General features: G+C 37.2%; 2 protein-coding genes across 10 annotated transcripts in view; one reads left to right on the plus strand and one right to left on the minus strand.

Annotated features, from left to right (window-relative positions):
* CAMKMT (calmodulin-lysine N-methyltransferase) overlaps window positions 1-12,634 on the minus strand; it is a 422,071-nt gene extending 409,437 nt beyond the window's left edge. For all 6 annotated transcript variants that reach the window (XM_036925638.2, XM_036925634.2, XM_057497250.1 and 3 more), the window contains exons 1-2: window positions 12,437-12,634; window positions 81-253 (exon numbers count right to left, since the gene is read on the minus strand). In XM_036925638.2, coding sequence (XP_036781533.2) covers window positions 81-253; window positions 12,437-12,574 — 311 coding nt within the window. In that variant the 5' untranslated portion in view covers window positions 12,575-12,634. The remainder of the gene's footprint in view (window positions 1-80; window positions 254-12,436) is intronic.
* Window positions 12,498-19,240, plus strand: part of PREPL (prolyl endopeptidase like) — a 48,697-nt gene continuing 41,954 nt past the window's right edge. For 2 of the 4 annotated variants that reach the window (XM_057497249.1, XM_036925628.2), the window contains exons 1-2: window positions 12,498-13,196; window positions 14,930-15,026. Coding sequence is in view for 1 of the 4 variants with exons in the window: in XM_036925626.2 (XP_036781521.1) it covers window positions 14,811-15,026 (216 nt within the window). In the remaining 3 variants the exon portion in view is untranslated. Of the gene's footprint in view, window positions 13,197-14,496; window positions 15,027-19,240 lie in introns of all 4 variants that reach the window. The other 2 variants (XM_036925626.2, XM_036925627.2) reach the window with 2 other exon arrangements.

Genomic DNA, 19,240 nt, shown 5'->3' on the forward strand with positions numbered 1-19,240 from the left:
AGTGAATAATGAGATTCTTACTAGATTTTCTTCAACAAGAGAAAATCACTTTAAAAAATCTTAACTAGAGTGATGGTTACCTTAAGGAAATAGTGTACTCAGGATAGAAGATGCTTGCATATTGGACCCATGAACCAACTTCCTCTTCTGTGTCCCTTTGTTTGGCTTCTGTTACTGAAAACAGATTAAATGATTCAAATCTTCTTACAGATACATGTCGCAGACAATCGTCCAGGTGTTTTTGCTTCAGAACCTTTGAAATGAAACGAAATATTGTGGTCATATTATATAAACACAAGGTAAGAGTTTATAGAGTTAAGTGGTAAGGGAATTTTCATTTCCAATAATGGTAGATTAGATCATTTAGGTCAATCTCTTACTGAAGACAACAAGAAAAGATGTACAAAATATCTTCAAACATCATTTGAAGCTATCAGAGAAACAAAAAGATAGTGAAAACTTACCAGTCTAACATCTTTAAAAAGGAGATAAATCTAGAGAGGTAAACTTGGCTTTTGCAAACTTTTCTCATGGGGACATTTGTTCAATTCTAAAAATAAGAGCTGAGAAGATAAATAGAACCTTTTACAGCCTGTGGGGTTAGGAGGTCAAAGTTGAATTTCAAAGCTTACCACCTAGGCAGGGGCAGGTATGTTATTCTGAGTCTAGGTGTGTGTATATGTTTTAAGATAAATCAAATGAGTAATTTTGTTGGTGTCACTGAAAACTGGGTTTTTAACTATGGGAAAGAGTAGGGAATTCTGTAGGGGATATAAGATTAATGAGATTAAACAAAAATAATTCTGTAACACTGAATCTAAACAAAGTATAATATAAATTAATGATGTATTTCAATTTTTTAAAACTATCCATATATTTCCTACCTCTGGCCATGGAAAAGGTCTAGAAACAATGACTGAACTAGTAGCAATGAGTACACCTAATGCTCATATTGCTGTCTCTAACTACCATTTTCTTCTAAAACAAAGTAAGACCCTTGGAGAAATGGCAGGAATTGTATGACATGAGCCTGGAACATTCTATACACAAGAAAACAAGAAAGCCAGAAAAAATTAAGGGTTATATCAAAAGAACTCAGGAACCTATTCGAATAGGGTCCATTGGCAAAGGACAGTACACTGTGAGTATTAGCAAAGAAAACAAATGTAATAGAATTGAAACGCATTCGTTCATATGGTCTTTTAAAAAATGCCTTACTGATGATCACTGAAAGATTCTAAAGAACCTTTTGAAAACTATTAAAAAGAAGCAAGTATTTATCCATCTTTCCTATGTGAATTGTAACTGAGAGTATCCAAACAGAAGAGGAAGGAAAGTTTCTTTTCATAGTAGTATTTCAAGTAATAAACAAAGAAGAAATGACAGAATCAGAATGTCACCATTTTTCAGCCCCTTCATGAACTCATGAACCTAGGCAATCATCAATAAGAGAAATAAGTGGTCATCATAACTATTGGTCAAAGTACACACCATTACCATCTTGATCAACCAAACCAAACCAAAAACACATCAAATCTGAATCTGATCAAGTCTCTGTATCTACCAACTAATTGGAAATAAGAATACAGACATAGAAGTGCAAATCGTAGTGCTCCAAAATCTTACAACTACAGACTATTTACTGTTAAAAGAACATAAGGGATGTGAACATTCCCCAGGAATTGGTTGTTTTAATTTGTCTGATTTCTCTCAGACTGTTCAAGTTCAGTCGGACAATATCCACCATATCATAGATAAGTTTTCACAAATGCCTAAGGGGCCTAACTGGTTTTCTTGGTTTCACTGGAGGTGGCTGGTAATTACAGATATGCTTTGGTTATGTAACTACACTCCTATTATGTTAATGTGTGTGCGCAATTTAAGTAGTAGCTCAAAACCTATACATGCTGAAGTTACTCTACAAGAAGATATGTTAAAGAAATAATCAATCTTCCCATGTTTTCTTCCGCCTGCTACTTCTATAGCTTTTCTTCTTCCTTCCTAATTACAACCCTTAAATAGAATTTGTGCCTCATATCAAATTTACCGAGTATCATAATTCTTCCAAGTGGTAAAGATACCTCAAGACAAATGCTGGGCATAGAAGCTACAGGGCATAAATATGCAAAGAAGTAAAAAGCTAACCATTTCAAACAATAAGGCTTCTCTCTCACTTACCAACTTTACATTTCCCTGTATGGCCCCGGAAGATGACTGGTTAGCCAGAGACGGGTAAGATTCCTCAAGGGAGGAACAACCTAAGACAGGCACAGTCGCACGGGGGTCATCAGGTGAGAAATTGGGGATCAACAGAGGTGAGGCTTAGAACCTCACCCCCCCGTTCTGAGAGAAATCTTCTGCATGTGTGGATGTTTTATTGCCCTTGTCTAGCTTGGATTAACACATAGTCTACAGGCACACACCGGATCATCTACATTTGCTCTCTTACAACACTAAACTATGTTTTCTACCTTTATCTTATATCTACCTACCACTTCAGCATTTTATTAAAAATAATAATAATAAAGAGAGAAATGTGGTATCCACATATAAATCAAGTATAAAAACCAAATGAGTATTCATATTTGAACTGACTGTTTAGAGTTCATAATGCATGAGCAAAACCGAAAGTTTCTGTGATGACTGTCCTTGTACTGTTCACTATGTAACTTATTCATTATGTAAGAATTTGTTCTCCATGTAAGAACTTGTTTGTTATGCCTCAGAAGATTGGAGACTGGCGAAAATTAGGCTTGGGGTGGATTAGTGATTGTGCATTGAGCATTGACTCCCCTATTAAGAATTTTATTGTCGTTAACAACCATTTGATCAATAAATATGAGAGATGCCCTCACAAAAAAAAAAAAAAAGGACAGACTTCCAATGGTAAAATAAATAAGTAACCGGGATGTAATGTATAGCATAAGGAATATAGTCAAGATATTGTAACAGCTTGGTAGGGTGATAGCTGGAACCTAGAATTATGTATATAAATGTTTTATCACTGTGTTGTACACTTGAAACTAATGTAATGTAATACTGTGCGTCAACTACCCTTCAATAAAAAATAATTATCTAAAAAAAAAAAAAAGAAAAAGAAAAAAAAGAATACAGACATAGAGGAACACTTTAAATGGCATCATCAAGTGCAATTAGAAAAATTCAAATTATGGGAAACTCTAAGACAAAAACTCAGTTTCTTCAAGAAATAAATGGCAAGGAGTGAAAAGAGACATACAGAGGGAACGTTTAGATTAAAAAGACAAGAAACATATCAACTAGTAACAATGTTTAGACCTTATTTGGATCCTGTTTCAAAACAATAAAGTTCTAAAGAAAAATTATGAGACACAGGGAAAATTAGAAATTGACAGGATATTTCATGATATCAAGGAATAATTCTGGGTGTGATATGGTATTGTAATTATGTTTTTCAATATCGAATTATATAGGTATATACTGAAATGTTTATAAAAAAATGATGATGATATTTGAGATCTGCCTCAAAATAATCTGAGGCAGGGGTGGGGGACATGTAATCAGAGAATAGAGATGAAATAACGCTGGTCAGGATTTAAAAATTTTTGAAGCTTATGGATAACGGAGTGATTATTGTATTCTCTCCAGTTTTGTATATACTTGACATTTCCCATGGAAAAGAGTTTTTTTAAAGACACAAAGTATCTTAGTAGTCATAACCAAACAAACAGTAACTAAAGAATCTAAAACACCAAATATACTTGGAAATTAAGCAATACACTTTTAAATAACCTATGAACCAAAAAAAAAAGAAAACACCATGGAAATTAGAAAGTATTTTGAACTGAATGATAAAAAAAGATACATTTTAAAACATCTGAAATGCAGTTAAATCCATGCTTAAAGGGAAATTTATAGAAAGGCTAAAAATCAGTAAGCTAAGCATTCATTGCAAAAAATTAGAAGCAGTAGCAAATTAAGTCCCCAAAAGAGTAGGTGTTAATAAAGTACTAAGCAAACATGGCTGGGAGGATTAAGAACACCAAAAGTTGGTCCTTTGAAGAGATTAATAAAACTGATACCTGCTTGATGAGCCTAGTAAGAAGAAAAGAGAAAAGGTATAAATATCAATGTGACAGAGCGAGATCACTATAGATCTGACCTTTGCTGGGTGAGATCTGGCAAGCAAGGTGTGCTTGTGGAGTCTATAGTTCTGGCAGCAGTTTCCTGATCACTAGAGTTCCTGGAGACAGCATCTGATTCCTCATTACGGTAGAGGTGTAAGGCAGGCCAGCTTTGTGTTGCTCTGGGACTTTGTGTTGTTCTGGGATGAATTTCTGAATTACTCCTCCAGTCCTTCCAAAGATTTTTGTAAGTACTTAATTCACTATATTAAACCCCTTTCTTATAGCTAGAGTTGTTTCTCTTCCTTGAAAAGGAACCCTGACTCCAATGATGCCATAATCTTATATGTAAAAGGACAAACCAAGATAAGAACCAAGCAAGAAAACACATAAGTATGAATACATCCTGAGGGAAAAATATCTTTTGAAAAATGTATATATTATGTAGAAAGTTTAGAAGGTTTTTTTTTAATTGAGAATCTGAAAAGGTTGTCTCTCTTTGATTTGGCTGAAGGTTTCTTTTTTTTTCTTTTAAAGGATGGATTGTGGTAAAAGCCTTTACCAAAAGTAGGGTCTTATTAGCTGTCAACCACGGTTATCATGAAAAAAAACACCCAACAGAACTTACTCTTTCTTTTTTTTTAATTCAGGTATAATTGACATATTAGGTTCAAATATGCAACATAGTGGTTTAACTTTATATACATTACCAACAGAACTTACTCTTAGGAAAAAAACAAAGTAATTAGATTTTTTTAAATGTAGATATAAGCTGTCTTGGATTTTGTCCAATTAATATCCAAAAAGCAAATGCCTTTTTATACTAAATTACTCTGATCTCAAGGTAATGGCACCGTAATTCAATAAGGCAAAAAATTAAGTCACCATATGTAGAAAGGGCTTTTACAATTTTGTACAAGTTTGTAAAGCCCACTATCTACAATATCAAAACAATGTAACAGGCAATATACTTAAAATAAATAAAACATTTCTTTATGGAATTTAGATTCAATAAAAGTAATTACAAATAGAAGATCAAGTCCAATTATTTTTGATGTTCCTTTTTAGTTTAAAGATTTAGTTATTTTAAGGCCATCAATAATATTTGTAGCTTTGTGAGCTGAGAGAATACTCAAATCTCCCATAAAGGTATAACTATATCACCTACCACTTTTAGAATATCTCCTTCCAACTCCCTTGTATATAATTAATAGTCAAATTGAATTATCTGGGGTGAGGGAAAATGCTTGTCAAAGTCAAGGCATTTTCTATTCCTCTAAATCAATGAGCTATTTAATCAAAGATCAAGATCAATGTTATACCAAGTTCATGTCAAAATATTATCTATCTGAAGAAAAAGAAAGGCACTGAGTTCAAGGCCCAGGAGGTAAACAATGTATATGCTTAACACAATGGAAGTTTAAGACCCATTCATTAACCTGAAACGTTTGTTTACTCCAGAACTCACTAAACTGAACATAACCATGCAAGAACTCCAGTAACCAGTATTCTGCTAAAAGCTGTATCACTCAGAAAATGAGCAAGGGCTCTGCAGAGGAGAACTTGTCTGTTACATGAGTGTGGGCACATTTGTAATCCTCTGAGCTCAGTCTCTTCAACTGTAAAACAAGAATAATAATTCCTACTTTGCAGCTTCTAATACAGTGTCTGACACAGTAACTGCAGACTGACTGCAAGGCTTTTGTGAAAAGTAGGTAAAACATAGGCCAAATGGAAAGTGTCTGGCCTAGAGCAGATACTCAATAATTACCTTCTGGTTAAACAAGGCAGGGAGAACACACACCCAGTGATCTCCCATCTCTCATAAACCACCCCTGCCTAGAATACCAGTTAAGGAGTAAAAACAGCAAAAATACAAAAGCACAAAGAGTGGGAGGGAAAAATGATGAATGGTAACTAATTCCTACCCCACACTCAGGAAAGACTCGGTTATAGTAGGCACTTACAGCACTAAGGCTAAACAGAGAAATAGTACTTGAAAACCTTTTAGAAGAATAGCTAATTCCACTGATTCATCAGTAATGCCAGGCAACTACCCTTCCTTCCAAGAGGTAAGTTTCTAGAGAAGATACATCTCAGAAGTTCTGATCTTACACATCAAGCGCAGTTTAGACTGGTGTAACATGTCATTCTGATCGACATCCCTTTCCCTCCCTTAGCTTTTAGATCACAAGCAGCCAGTCTTGTATCTGCCAGAGAGGAGACTGAAGGGTTCCTGTCTGGGGATACTGAACCAAGAGAAAACACCTATACAGACCTTTGGGATCCCCTAACAAAATGATTGTTGGTTCCTGCAGAAATCACCCTATGGTGAAGGGACCTTACAAATTCAATAAAGATGGTATGAAACCAGAAGGGTGCTTATTTCTGGAGCCTAAAGGGATAACAATTCCCTTCTGAGAGTCTAGATAGCCCCAGAGGAATGAAGCAGGTGAGCATAAAACAGAAGTCAATAGGCAAAAAATGTACCTCAAGGTTAGGACTTTCTCCAGAAATCTTCTAGAAGAAGAATTAGTTCTATCCAGGTCTCAAGGTAGAGGATAAAGGAGGTCAGAAGAGAAAATACCTTACATTGTATAATTCTCCAACCAGGATAAGGAGAGGTAATGAAAACAGGAAGAAAGACTAACACTTCTATCAAAGAAAAAGGGCTCACCATCCAAGCTAAGACAGAAAAATGCAAATGAGGGTACAATGTAACCAGTAAGAGTTAAAACAATAGTAATAGTATTGTTTATTTTAAGTCTACAATGTGCAGATTCTTAGCTAACAATTTTACATATATTAAATCCTCAAAACAAGTATGTGTTATTATTCCCATTTAAAAAATGAAGAAACTGAGGCTTAGAAAGTAAAAAGCTGCCCAAATTCCACAACTTACAGGAAACTTCCTTATGTCACACCCATTACCAAAAAGACTTAAGGTAGCTTAGATAGATATAAAACAAGATGTTATTCATTAAAGGTGGGTAAGGAAAAAAAATGGGAAAGCAAAGATAGAGATATAAAATGAAGTAAAAAATAAAGGTAAAATAAAAGTACATTACATAAAGAGCTAAACACTTGCTATAGGAGGTCAGTGAAGAGTAGACCTACGACTGGAATCCAGATGTGTCTAATGTCAATGCTCTCTTTCCACTGTACTGGAACACTGCTTAGATATTCTATCATTCTGCAATAATACCTATAGTGAGCGCAAAACACTAAGACATTTTCCTTATTCGATGCACCTGACTCAATGATAACTTGAGAAAAAGTAATTTTGTGAAGATTTGGAAAAGACAAGGCAAGGTCAGAAAGCACAGGACTAAGTTCAGAGGAAGGTTATAAATATTAAAATAAAGGTTTAGTCTGAGCTAGGATCAGGAAGAGAGTTATGTGTTATTGTTCCCTAGAAAAAGGACTTTTGGCCAAAATGGCAAAAAACTAGGAGTAAGAGCTTGATATTGACTCTTTTCTACTAGGAATTTAGAAGGAACAAGAAGGCAGTATTAAATGAAAACCAGGTAGATAAAGGAAAAATATGAGGTTGTTTGAAAGCTCCAGAAAACAAAAAGTGTGAAAGAAAATGGCCTCATGAAATTTAAAAAAAAGGGGGCAGGGAATCCCTTCAAATCTCTTCACAATGTATATGTATATCAACTCATCATATTGTACACTTTAAATATCCTACAATTTTGTCAAGTATATCTCAGTAAAGCTGAAAAACATGTTTAAATGATACTTTTTTAAATCTTAGAAAAAATTAATCACTTTTAGGACTCAAAAATATTTTTAAGACTGAGAAATAATAGATTTCTGATCTTTATTTAAATAATAAAAATGGACCATATAAAAATATCCAGTATTATTTTTAAAAAGGCCAAGTATTTAACTTTTGAAAATTACTATATTTACTGCCAGGAAGATTATTAATACAGTCTAATAACTTATACAGCTCTGTGAAACTGAAAACACAAATGTTTTCATGCCTACAGCCTTCTAAACATTTTTTTTTCTTTACTCCATAATTAAAGGAAAAATTCATTTTATCTTTTACAATAGATTCACAAGGCATACACTGAGCACAAAATATAGTAGCCGCTCTCTTAAGAGACTCTGGATTATCAGACCCGCTGCATTCCTCTATTAAATATTCAGACTAGGCCATGTGAACTGAAAAGTCGTAGCCAATGCACAATTCTTGCTATTCCCTGCTGAGCTGTATGCTTGCCAGGTTAGTTGTGCTTCTTCACAAGTTTTTTTAATAACAGTTGTTCTTGTTATTGTCATTAATTAAATCTTACAAAAACTAATGAAATAGTAATTAAAACAGAGTTGTTACTCCCATAAAAATGAAATTGAATGTGTGGGAAGCTAAAGGTAAGTTTGTTTGCTAAAGAATAAACTGTTTAAAAATTTACTATCAATTTAGGTTTGAGAAACCAATTGTAAAAATATAGAGAACTAATAGTATGTATCTAGAAAGTTGGGCACTCAGGCTGTAGCTTCACCTCAGAATATGTATCATTTTTATGACTCACCTCCTTCAACCAACTTTCTCAAATTAATCAATACAGGTAATAGATCTTCTATTTGTTTAGCATCTTGTTCTGGGAACAATTTTGTTCACTCACATAAAATAGTTTCCTAGTAGTCAAAGGTCTTCAGTGGCTTTCCTCAAAATGAAGAAATAAAATTGTCCGCCCTTCCCATGATTGTATTTCATCAAATGTGACATCATTGACTATAAGATATAAAATTTTTTCCTTCTTTTTTATATTATATAGGGTAGACTGCCAATTGACCAGTACTCTATCAGCTAAAATACATATTCCGATTATAAAGATAAAATACTTAAAACTATGTATCTCGAAAGAGATGCAAAATGGTTTAAAAATAATCATGTTCACTGTTTAAAAAATTTAAATACAGAAGAGTAAAAACTCACTTAAAATTCCACCATTCAGGGAGAACACAGTTAAACATCCATATACAAATAGCGATGAGTAATTCTTAAAGGGTTCATGCCATACATACTATTTATATCCTATGTTTTATATTGCTTTTTTTGATACTGTAAAAATAAGTATTTTATATTCACAACTTTTCAGTTCACATGGCCCAGTATGAAGTAGAATGCTGTGATGATCTCATTTATGTATACACTTCTTTGCATTATTTATCCACTATGTAATCTGTTTTTAAATGTTAAACTCAAATCCTTGTTAGAAAAAGACAACATAGGATTAGAAAATAGAAAATGAATTGATTTATAATCCTGGAAATAATTTCACTTTAAAATAACCAGAGATCAAAGAGGTCTTAAAGAAATCCAGTCCCACTCTCTCATTTATAAATAAGAAAGCTGAGATCCAAAGAGGTGGTTCAACGTCATACAAATAGTTACGGACAGAAGTGGGCCTCAAATCAAGTTGCATTAAATTCTATTCCAGAAATCAAGTTGTCTCTTTCAGCATTAATAATCTAACATACAGCATTCTGCTTTAATTTAAATTGTACCAGGAAATATTCCATTAATCAAATTCTTCAGCCAAATAGTCAGACCTATATGTAAGATCTTTATTCTATTGGTGTTTGCAAATATGAGTATTTTTCATCTGTCCTGCTTCCCTTCCTCTTGGGAAAGAAATGCCACTCCCTCACTCTATGTAACAATCATGGGGTTGTTATTCTTCCCTGCCACAAGGTGGGCTGATGTCCTAGGTTAGCCAAAGTGCCCCATTCTCCTGGACAAAGCAATTGGTCCAACCTTGGTCTGTTAGAATCATTTGGAGGAAATGATTCAGGTATTGGGAAAACAGTTATTTTTTCTGGATCACTAGCTTGGTACATGATGAAAAGCTGTAGTTACCAAGAGCCATCTTTGCCATCCAGGTAATGAGACCCAACCAACAAAGAGGAAAGTAGAACACTATTCACAGCCTCTATTGATACTGACCCATAGACCCCCAGGCTTCATCTGATTAAAGTAGGCACTAGCTGCAAAGTCAGTCATTTATCACTGATTTGGTACCAAATGATAAACTATGTCAACCAGGTTTTCTCTCAAAAAATGTTAATTACATAACATAAAAAATATTGAACAATTAAACTGAAGCGCCATGAGAAAGCACTGGAGCCTATGGGGTAATGGTAAGACAAATTTAGGAAGGAAAAAACAGGCAGATATTAGCAGATATCATGAAGATGTCCCATAAGAGAGACTGTGTATCTCTATCACTGCTTAGATCTCTCACGGTTTTCCAGTTCTGGATGCACATAAGATGCAAATGTTTAATATACATGATAGATCAAATTATTATAAAACAATATTCAAGGAAAGAGTATACTTCTCTGACCCTTGACTTTAGGCTTGGTCAAGTATCTTACTTAGGCCAACAGGATGCTAGCAGGAACTTAAAATGTGTTTCAGTGGTTGGGCTTGCTCTCTTATACCTCTGCCATCACCATAAAAACATGTCAGCCAACTGGTCCACAGATTAGAGGCATGCGAGCCAAGCATATAGCATAGAAACACTGAGCTGATCACAGCCTATATTGGATAACTCCGAAGTGGCCCACAAAAGCACAAACAAAATAAATGCTCACTGTTATATGTCACTGTAATGTTGTAGTTGTTTGTTACTCAGCAATAGCTGACTGATAAATACACTGAGGACTAGGTGTTATGGACCACTTAAAGAATCTTATTCTTAGTCTTTCCATAACATTTAACAGTATCTACTAAAAAAACCAACTAGCCAAGCCCTATGCTAGAGGCAGAGGATAGAGATTAATAAAATACTATCTTTCCAGGGAGAATTCCCACTCTAGTGAGAAATACGGACTCTAATCAAATGATATAAAGTTTTATGAGATAGGGTTCACTGGTAAAGTGAGCTAAGGGTCTAACTCAGCCCAGAGGAGTTTGGAGAGGCTTCAAAGAAAAGGAGACTGAAATTAAACCTGAAGGATGAATGGTCATTCATCGAATGGAGAAGATAAAAAAGACACTAAACAGAGGGCACATGTGTACCAAAACATTAAATGTCAAAGCATGTGGGGAGTTCAAATGGCAGCCAGAGTTGAAACATGCCCTTGTTCGTAGACAGCAATTCAGAATTAACCTAAGTACTAGTCAACTAGAGTTTTTACCATACTAAGAATCACTGAAGACACCACAATAAGATTTGATCCATTTAAGGTCCTACTTTACTACTTTGATAGTTCAATTTTAACTGATTTTACCTAAATTCCTACGATAATGATCCATGAGGACGTGCATTTTACTACCCTATACTACCATTTGTAACATTAACAGCAAAAACAGGTGATTAATGCTCTGGGAAGACTTTCGATGCACCAACAAAGAAATGATCTTTGAATTATGTCATGACAAACCATGGAAGGCCACCGAGACAATGGCAACAAAGTAACCCCTAAAGAACTAAACACACAATTTCAAGTAAAGTGGCGATAGCTGAGAAACTCTTCTCAAAATCCAACCTTCAGAAATGGATAGGGTTCTCTTGAGTAGTTCTCAGCGGGAAACCTCAGGCAGAGGCATGACACTGGCGTGTAAAACAATAAGGATATTTCTACTCCCAGCAATTTGGAAAGCGGGTCAGTGACGTCAAAACAGAAATCTGTCAAACCTGAACACGAAGGTATCAGCAACGGCAGCAACTTGCAAGTACGACAAGATAACCGCCACTAAACAAATCAATACACTCGGACTAGTTCGCCTTGGACACCGAGAATCTCATTGCCCACTTCAAACTAAAACTTTCACACCCCAGTGAAAGAGAGACAGCTCTAGCTAACTCCCTTCGACTCTCCGCTCAACGGCAGAAACCAAGGCAACGCGTGCAACGTCACAGCCCAGACAGTCCACCACGCTGATCTCCGAGAGAGAGGCCAGACTCGGGGCTCGGAGGCTGCGAGCTCAGAATCGGGAAAACACCAGGAAAAGAAGTAAAACCGAAGCAAGAAGAGCAGTACGTCGTGGGCAGCAGCGGTCCCACCACTCGGACTAGCGAGCCGAAAGAAAAGTGCCCCAGACGCAGACAAACGTCTAAAAGGAGATCTACTTCGATATGGGTTTCCCAGCAACTCCGCCTGGGCTGCCCTCTCCCCGCCCGACCCCACCCCATTTCTCTCTTTTAGCGGGACGCCTCAGTGAAGCAGAAGGGCGCTTCTCAGGTGGCTTCCGGCTAAACTGTGAGAGAACTCCCAGAGCTGCCCAGGGGAGAGAGTTCGGCTGGTCGCTCACCCAGCACCTGCGAGGGGAGTGGCCAGAGGCAAAGGTGAGGCGAGGGGGCTCCTCTTACCTGCCGCAAGAGCTTCCACCGGGCGGCTCCCACGGACGCCGGGACTTCAGGCCCCCGAGCCGCGGCGCCGCTTGCTGGGTCCTCGGCCGCAGCGCACTCAGCCTCGCCGACCTCGGCGCGCGAGCCTCGCAATTCCATTTGGTTGAAGACCCCTATAGCCCCAGCTGCCGCCTCTGTAACTCTTTCCTGTTAGGACATTCCTACTTCTTCCCTGCCAGGACCTGTGGCGCCCGGCCTCCCTCCCACTGCCGGAGCGCCGGAGCCCGCCCCGAGTTCCGCATTTCCGGTATTCGCGTCTCCTTGGCAACCAAGGCAGCGCTGCTCGTGTCACTGCACCATTTTTCTGGTGGCCATCTTGAGTGAGGGCAGGCAAGAAGGTGAGGGAGCTGTGGAAGAGCTAGGGAGACGCTTCCCTCTTTGTTCTCCCTCGCTTCATCTAGAACTCAGAAGACTAGTAAGAGCCAAAAGGCTTAGATGTTTGATGACTAAGGACCAGGAGGAGGAAAAAAAAAAAAAATCCCTTCGTGACCACAATAAAGATGGCGAAATTTGCGTAGTCCTGATGCTTAAATTGGCTTACGTAACCGGCGTGCTGCAAACCAGCTCTGGGTGACTCTGGGTGGTTGTCGTTCTGCAAGCTGCAGAACGCAGTCATCGGGTGGACGCGACTGAGGTGACACCTCCGTTCCTTCCTGACGGCTTCTGGTTCTCCGATTTCCCCTCGCTGGTTTCGGTGTCCAAAAGCGGACTTTCAATCTGCGTACGTATGGGAGGCGGGTACTGGGGGTGTCTTCCCTTCTCTCCCTCCCTCCACCAACCACCCCTCAGTCCTTGGTCCTCGCTTTTCGAATGTAGTCCCTTCTCTGCGTGGCACATGGTACCACTCCCTCTGGCCCTCACATCTCCTCATCCTTGGGGTGGAGAGTTGCACAGGGAAAAAGGTTCTCCCGGGAACACCCACTCGTGCACCCCACCCCCGTCCCTAGGCTTGCATACTGCCTTGTCCCCGCGGATGACTGTTGGGTTGAGGCTGCCGGCATGGATATAGGCCTTTGCAGACCTGTTATTGAGGGACCTTTTTTTTTTTTTGGCTATTGTCAACTTCTAGTCCCTAATCCCCATCCCCCTTAATTTTGCTGCGACAGAGAAAGAGATTACAGGGGGTGGGGGCGTCGTAATAGATCAGATCTGTGGTAAATCTGATGCAGTATTGTACCTTTGATACCGAGGGCCATTTTGTGGAAGGCCCCATGATGACATTCAACAGTGTGCAACATGCCTAGATTTTTCCTATCCTAATAGTAGCTACCATTTATTGAGTGGTTACTACGTGCCAGCCACTGTACTAACACCTTAACATAAATTGTCTCATTTTATTCTGACAGCAGAATTCCATAAAGTAAGTGATGTCATCTCAGTTTTGCAGATGAAGAAACTGAGGCACGTATAGTAAGTGCACAAGTGAAGACCTGAGCCCAGGTCCCTCTGACTTAACTAATTACTAACTACTTATTGATGGATTAATAAGAATCACCTTCACAACAGAAACTAGAGTAGGCCCCACATTTTATTTGTGCATACTGAAATGTTTCTGTTTTTTTTTTATCTAAAGAGCTAAATGCCTTCTAAACGTTTAAGTCCAATCGTTATGTCCTAGATTGGAGCCAAATCAGATTGGAGTTTTTGCTCTATTTACTGTCCAAGTGACCTGGGGCAGTTGCTTAACCCTACCAGAGCCACAGTTTGCTCACCTGTAAAATGAATTTTATGTAAAATTCATAATAGCTACTCTATCAGGTTCTTATGAAGTTTAAATTAGACAAAGCATAAAAAAGTATCTGGCACGCAGCAAGCACTCAACAAACACTCCTCTACCTTTATTATTTTATTAATAAGGCTTTTCCAGTTTATGCTCCATATGCATACCAAAGATATGTCGTGAGTTATGTAAGATCAAAACTGTTTTTTGCCTTTAAACAACCTCAGTTTCTGAGATGCCTCCATTAAGTATGTATACTTATTTGCAATTTTTTTGTTTTCTGTTTTGTTGTTTTTTTTAGTTTGCCCCTATGTGTACCAGAGTCAGTGCTGCATAATCTAAGCCTGATAGGATTGACTTTACAAATGAGACATTTAAGTCACATCTGCTAAAAAGTGTGATTTGAGTGAAATTTTAACTTAATATATGTGTTGAGATATTTTTAACCTGAGTTTTCAGGTGTGCTCATACCTGAGGGGTACAGTGGCCCTGAAGGGCTGGGATAAGAACTGCGGATCTTAGATGCTCTGAGAACCCACTACTGTGTAAGCATACCTATGACATCATTCATGTGCTGAGAGCCCAAAGGGAGCATAAACCAGGGACTTTGATATCATGCAGCAGAAGAGCAAATTATTTCTCCAAGCTTTGAAGTATAGTATTCCTCATCTTGGGAAATGCATGCAGAAACAGCATTTGAATCACTGTAACTTCACCGATCATTATTACAATAGAATAAAATTGAAAAAATATCACCTAACCAAGTGCCTGCAGAATAAACCCAAGATATCAGAGTTAGCAAGAAACACAAGTCGGAGCTTCTCATGTAAGGTATGGACAATTTAAATTAAACTATTTGTAAGTCATTAATTTTAGTTTAAAATTAAAGAATGGATATCAGTTACTAATTTTCTCATGAATTCTGGTTTGATTTTTTAAATGTTCAGGCTCAATTGTCTGTAGTTAAAAGTATAAAAAAGTATATAGGTATATATTTATAGAGCTGTAATATATAAAGACATAGATATAAAAAATGATTTACCTTAGTGTGCCTTAGTTTGCCTCCCATTGCATTTCAAAGTATAATTCAACTTTCTAAAATTCCTGGGAAAAAAAAATTAATGAAATTTAATATTCTGATTGTTTTATAAATCCCAAGTTTTACTTCAGTAAACACTGTGTAATTTTTTTGTTACTTCTGTGTAAAATAATGGATAAAGGACTTGCATTTTTGACCAGCGTGTCCTTTAGGAAGATACTTTCAGACTGTTGTATTTTGGCCAGACCCCAAGTTGTGGGCGCGAACAAAACCTTGACGACCTGATTGCTCTTATATAGAGAGTGACCACACATCCCAGTTTGCCTGGGACAGTCCCTATCTACACCTGTTGTTCTTGTATAATTATTAATAGTGTCCCCTTTCCTCTCAAAAATGTCCTGGATAGGATGGTAAATTATATGATCATCCTACATATTTGAGTTTAAAGCTGTCTATTTATGCTGCTCTTTGACATACCTCCCCTACCTTTTACTTAGGTTCCTTAAGTTACCTTTGGGGCATGATATTCTTGCAGTATTTTAGCATATTTCATTATCTCAGTATTTTAATTTCTGGTTTTCACTGTTTTGTTGCATACTGATTTTTCTTTTTTGTCTTATGGCTTCCTTATTTGTTATTGTGGTAAAATATGTATAATAAAGTTTGCCATTTTAACTATTTTTAAGTGTAGATTCCATGGCATTAGTTATATTCACAATGTTGTACAGCCATCAGCACTATTTCCAAAACCCTATCATTACCCAACCACAAAGCAGTCACTTACAACTCTCCACTTCCAGCTTTCCCAAGCCCCTGGTAACCTTTACTCTATTTTCTTCCTATGAATTTTCCTATTCTAGATAATTGTAATTATATAACATTTATCCTTCTGTGCTTGGCTTATTTCACTTAGCATAATGTTTTCAAGCATCATCCATGTTGTAACATATGTCAGAACTGTATTCCTTTTTATGGCTGAATAATATTCCATCATAAATACATACTACATTTCGTTTATCCATTCATCTGCTGATGGGTGCTTGAGAGGCTTCTTTTCAAAAACAATTTTTTAAATCTTATTATATTAAATTCTTCTGGTTTATTTAATGTTTGTTGTTCTCTTGGCTCATATTTGTTGTAAGTTCTTGTGTGATTTTTATTTTTCTGCTTGTTTTCCTCTTAACTTCTTATCTGTTAGTCTCTAGGTTTTTACTTTTTACATCTTAGTCCTTCAAATTATTTTTCTTTTTAGAGCATCTTGGCATAGCTTAGCATTCTGATTCTTTACTCAGAAATTCTTTACGCCTTCCTTTTGTTTCATTTTTACCGCATGTGTGCATATGCAGCTGTATCTTACTTTAGAAAGATAAATATTTAAAATTTGCCTGTTGTACAAATTTTAGACCTTTTGATCATTTTATTTTGTATTGTTTAGAACATTTTGTCATCTAGTACTTCTAAATCTTAGTTTAAAAATAGTAGACAGGAATTACCCTCAGAGAGACAGCTGTGAGATTAGCTCACACTCTAAAGTGGAGATTGACTATTTTTTCCTCTCCATTTGTCCCTAAAGAAGCCTTTCAGTTATCTTTCATAGATTCCTATCACCTAGAAATTTTAACCTGGAACTTTAACCTGATTCAGTGACTCCAAGACCAGTAGCTCTTCTGGTAACTCTTACCTGACAAAGTAGTACTGCCTTCACAAATGTTATATATCAGCCTTTCCATGGGAAATGTTTGGACCTAAAGCTGTGCTCTCTGTCCTGTGTGATCACTGGGACATGCAGAGGCTGTGAAGAGACCCGTAGACAAGAATGCACATTTCCTCCGTTCAGCAAGCATCCATTCAGTTCCAACTTTGTCTACTCTTGGAGGTACAATAAAGTGGAAGTAGGCAAATTAAAATATATCTGTATATAAGTTAACAAAAGAACAATGGAGGGCCTATGTAACAGAAATGCCAGAAGGCAACAGATCTGGTCGGGAGTTGTGTGTCTGTGAACTAGTCAGGACCCTAATCTTGCTGATTGGGGAGAGAAAGGGTGTTTCAACTTGGTGTTCTCTAAAGTGCTCCCAGTGCTAAAATTTCATGATTCTCTACGTCTGCTTATTACCTTAGCAACAAATTATCATGTGTACATTTGGGACGCTTTACTACCAACTTCTACAGTCTGGCTGTATATATCAGAGGTCCTGGGGAGCTTTTTAGAAATGCCAGTTCCTGGATCTTCCCCAAATCTGCTGGATCAGAATCTCTATGGCTGAGGCCTAGGGGGTTTTTATGGTCAGGGGTGGGGGGCTTGGAGGTGTTTGGGTTTTTTTAGGTTCCTCAGGTAATTCTGAAATCCCAGACTGCCACTGACAGTAGTCCTGTATTTAAGAACTAGAGACACTGGGTGATGGAGTGTTGCCGACCTAAACCTAATTGAATTTGTTCAGTTCTGAAGTTCTTTTTGGCAAGTACCTTAGTTTTCCATTTTACGTTACCAGATGACCAGATGAGTACTCCATTATACTCATACACCAGCTAGTAATATTCAAAGACTAGCATTAAACCAGATGCCACATTTCTTTACCTTCTACATTGTTCTGCTCTGCAGAGCAAAAGTACAAAATTAATTGCAAAATAATTCAAAATTAATTACAAAAAAGAATTCCTAAAATCATTGCTCGTGATGATCTGAGCAAGGTACCAAAAGAAAACCAAATAAGAGAAAGAACTAAATCCTTCTATTAAACATGTGTTGGCTGTTTCCACAATAAAGATTAGCAGTTCCTGCAGTAGTGTCTAAGATAGATAGGTTGGCAGATATTTCCTTCAGTGGTGCTACAGATCTGTGTGTGATGTTTAGGAATCACTGGTTCTAACTAACATATAAAACATCATCAGGAAAGAAGGAAAAAGGAGACATTTTAAAGGAAAATTCAGGAAGCCAGAAAGGGAAGAAAACATTGTAGTCTCAAAATAATTTTTTTATAACATTCACAGTGTGGGACTGCCTTATAGGTACAACTTCATTATTGGTTATTTCTCCACAGTCCATTTGTTCTGTAATTTGGTAAAGTATGGTTCTTACACCTCCATTAAAACCTGTCAGTTGCCAAAGCTGTATCCAATTTCCACCCAGTACCCACTTCCCTTTCCTCCTGTTACAAGCTCTCTCAGCAGGTTTGACATGCTTGACCATTCCTTTTTTGGTTGGTAGGATTTCAATCTTTTGGAATTTACTGAGGCTCTTTTTGTGGCCTAGTATGTGGTCTATTCTGGAGAATGTTCCATGTGCACTTAAGAAGAATGTGTATCCTGTTGCTTTTGGATGTAGAGTTCTGTAGATGTCTATTAGGTCCATCTGTTCTAGTGTGTTATTCAGTGCCTCTGTGTTCTTACTTATTTTCTGTCTGGTGGATCTGTCCTTTGGAGTGAGTGGAGTGTTGAAGTCTCCTAGAATGAATGCATTGCATTCTATTTCCTCCTTTAGTTCTGTTAGTATTTTTTTCAGGTATGTTGGTGCTCCTGTATTGGGTGCATATATGTTTATACTGGTTATGTCCTCTTGTTGGACTGAGCCCTTTATCATTATGTAATGTCCTTCTTTGTCTTTTGTTACTTTCTTTATTTTGAAGTCTGTTTTGTCTGATACCAGAATTGCAACACCTGCTTTCTTCTCTCTGTTGTTTGCATGAAATATCTTTTTCCATCCCTTGACTTTAAGTCTGTGCATGTCTTTGGGTTTGAGGTGAGTCTCTTGTAAGCAGCATATGGATGGATCTTGCTTTTTTATCCATTCTATTACTCTGTGTCTTTTGATTGGTGCATTCAGTCCATTTACATTTAGGGTGATTATTGAAAGGTATGAACTTATTGCCATTGCAGGCTTTAAGTTTGTGGTTACCAAAGGTTCAGGGTTAGCTTCTTTACTATCTTACTGTCTAACTTAACTCGCTTGTTGAGCTATTATAAACGCGGTCTGATGATTCTTTATTTTTCTCCCTTCTTATTCCTC

This window comes from Manis pentadactyla, chromosome 2 (genome assembly GCF_030020395.1).
Source record: "Manis pentadactyla isolate mManPen7 chromosome 2, mManPen7.hap1, whole genome shotgun sequence".
NCBI lineage: Eukaryota > Metazoa > Chordata > Mammalia > Pholidota > Manidae > Manis > Manis pentadactyla.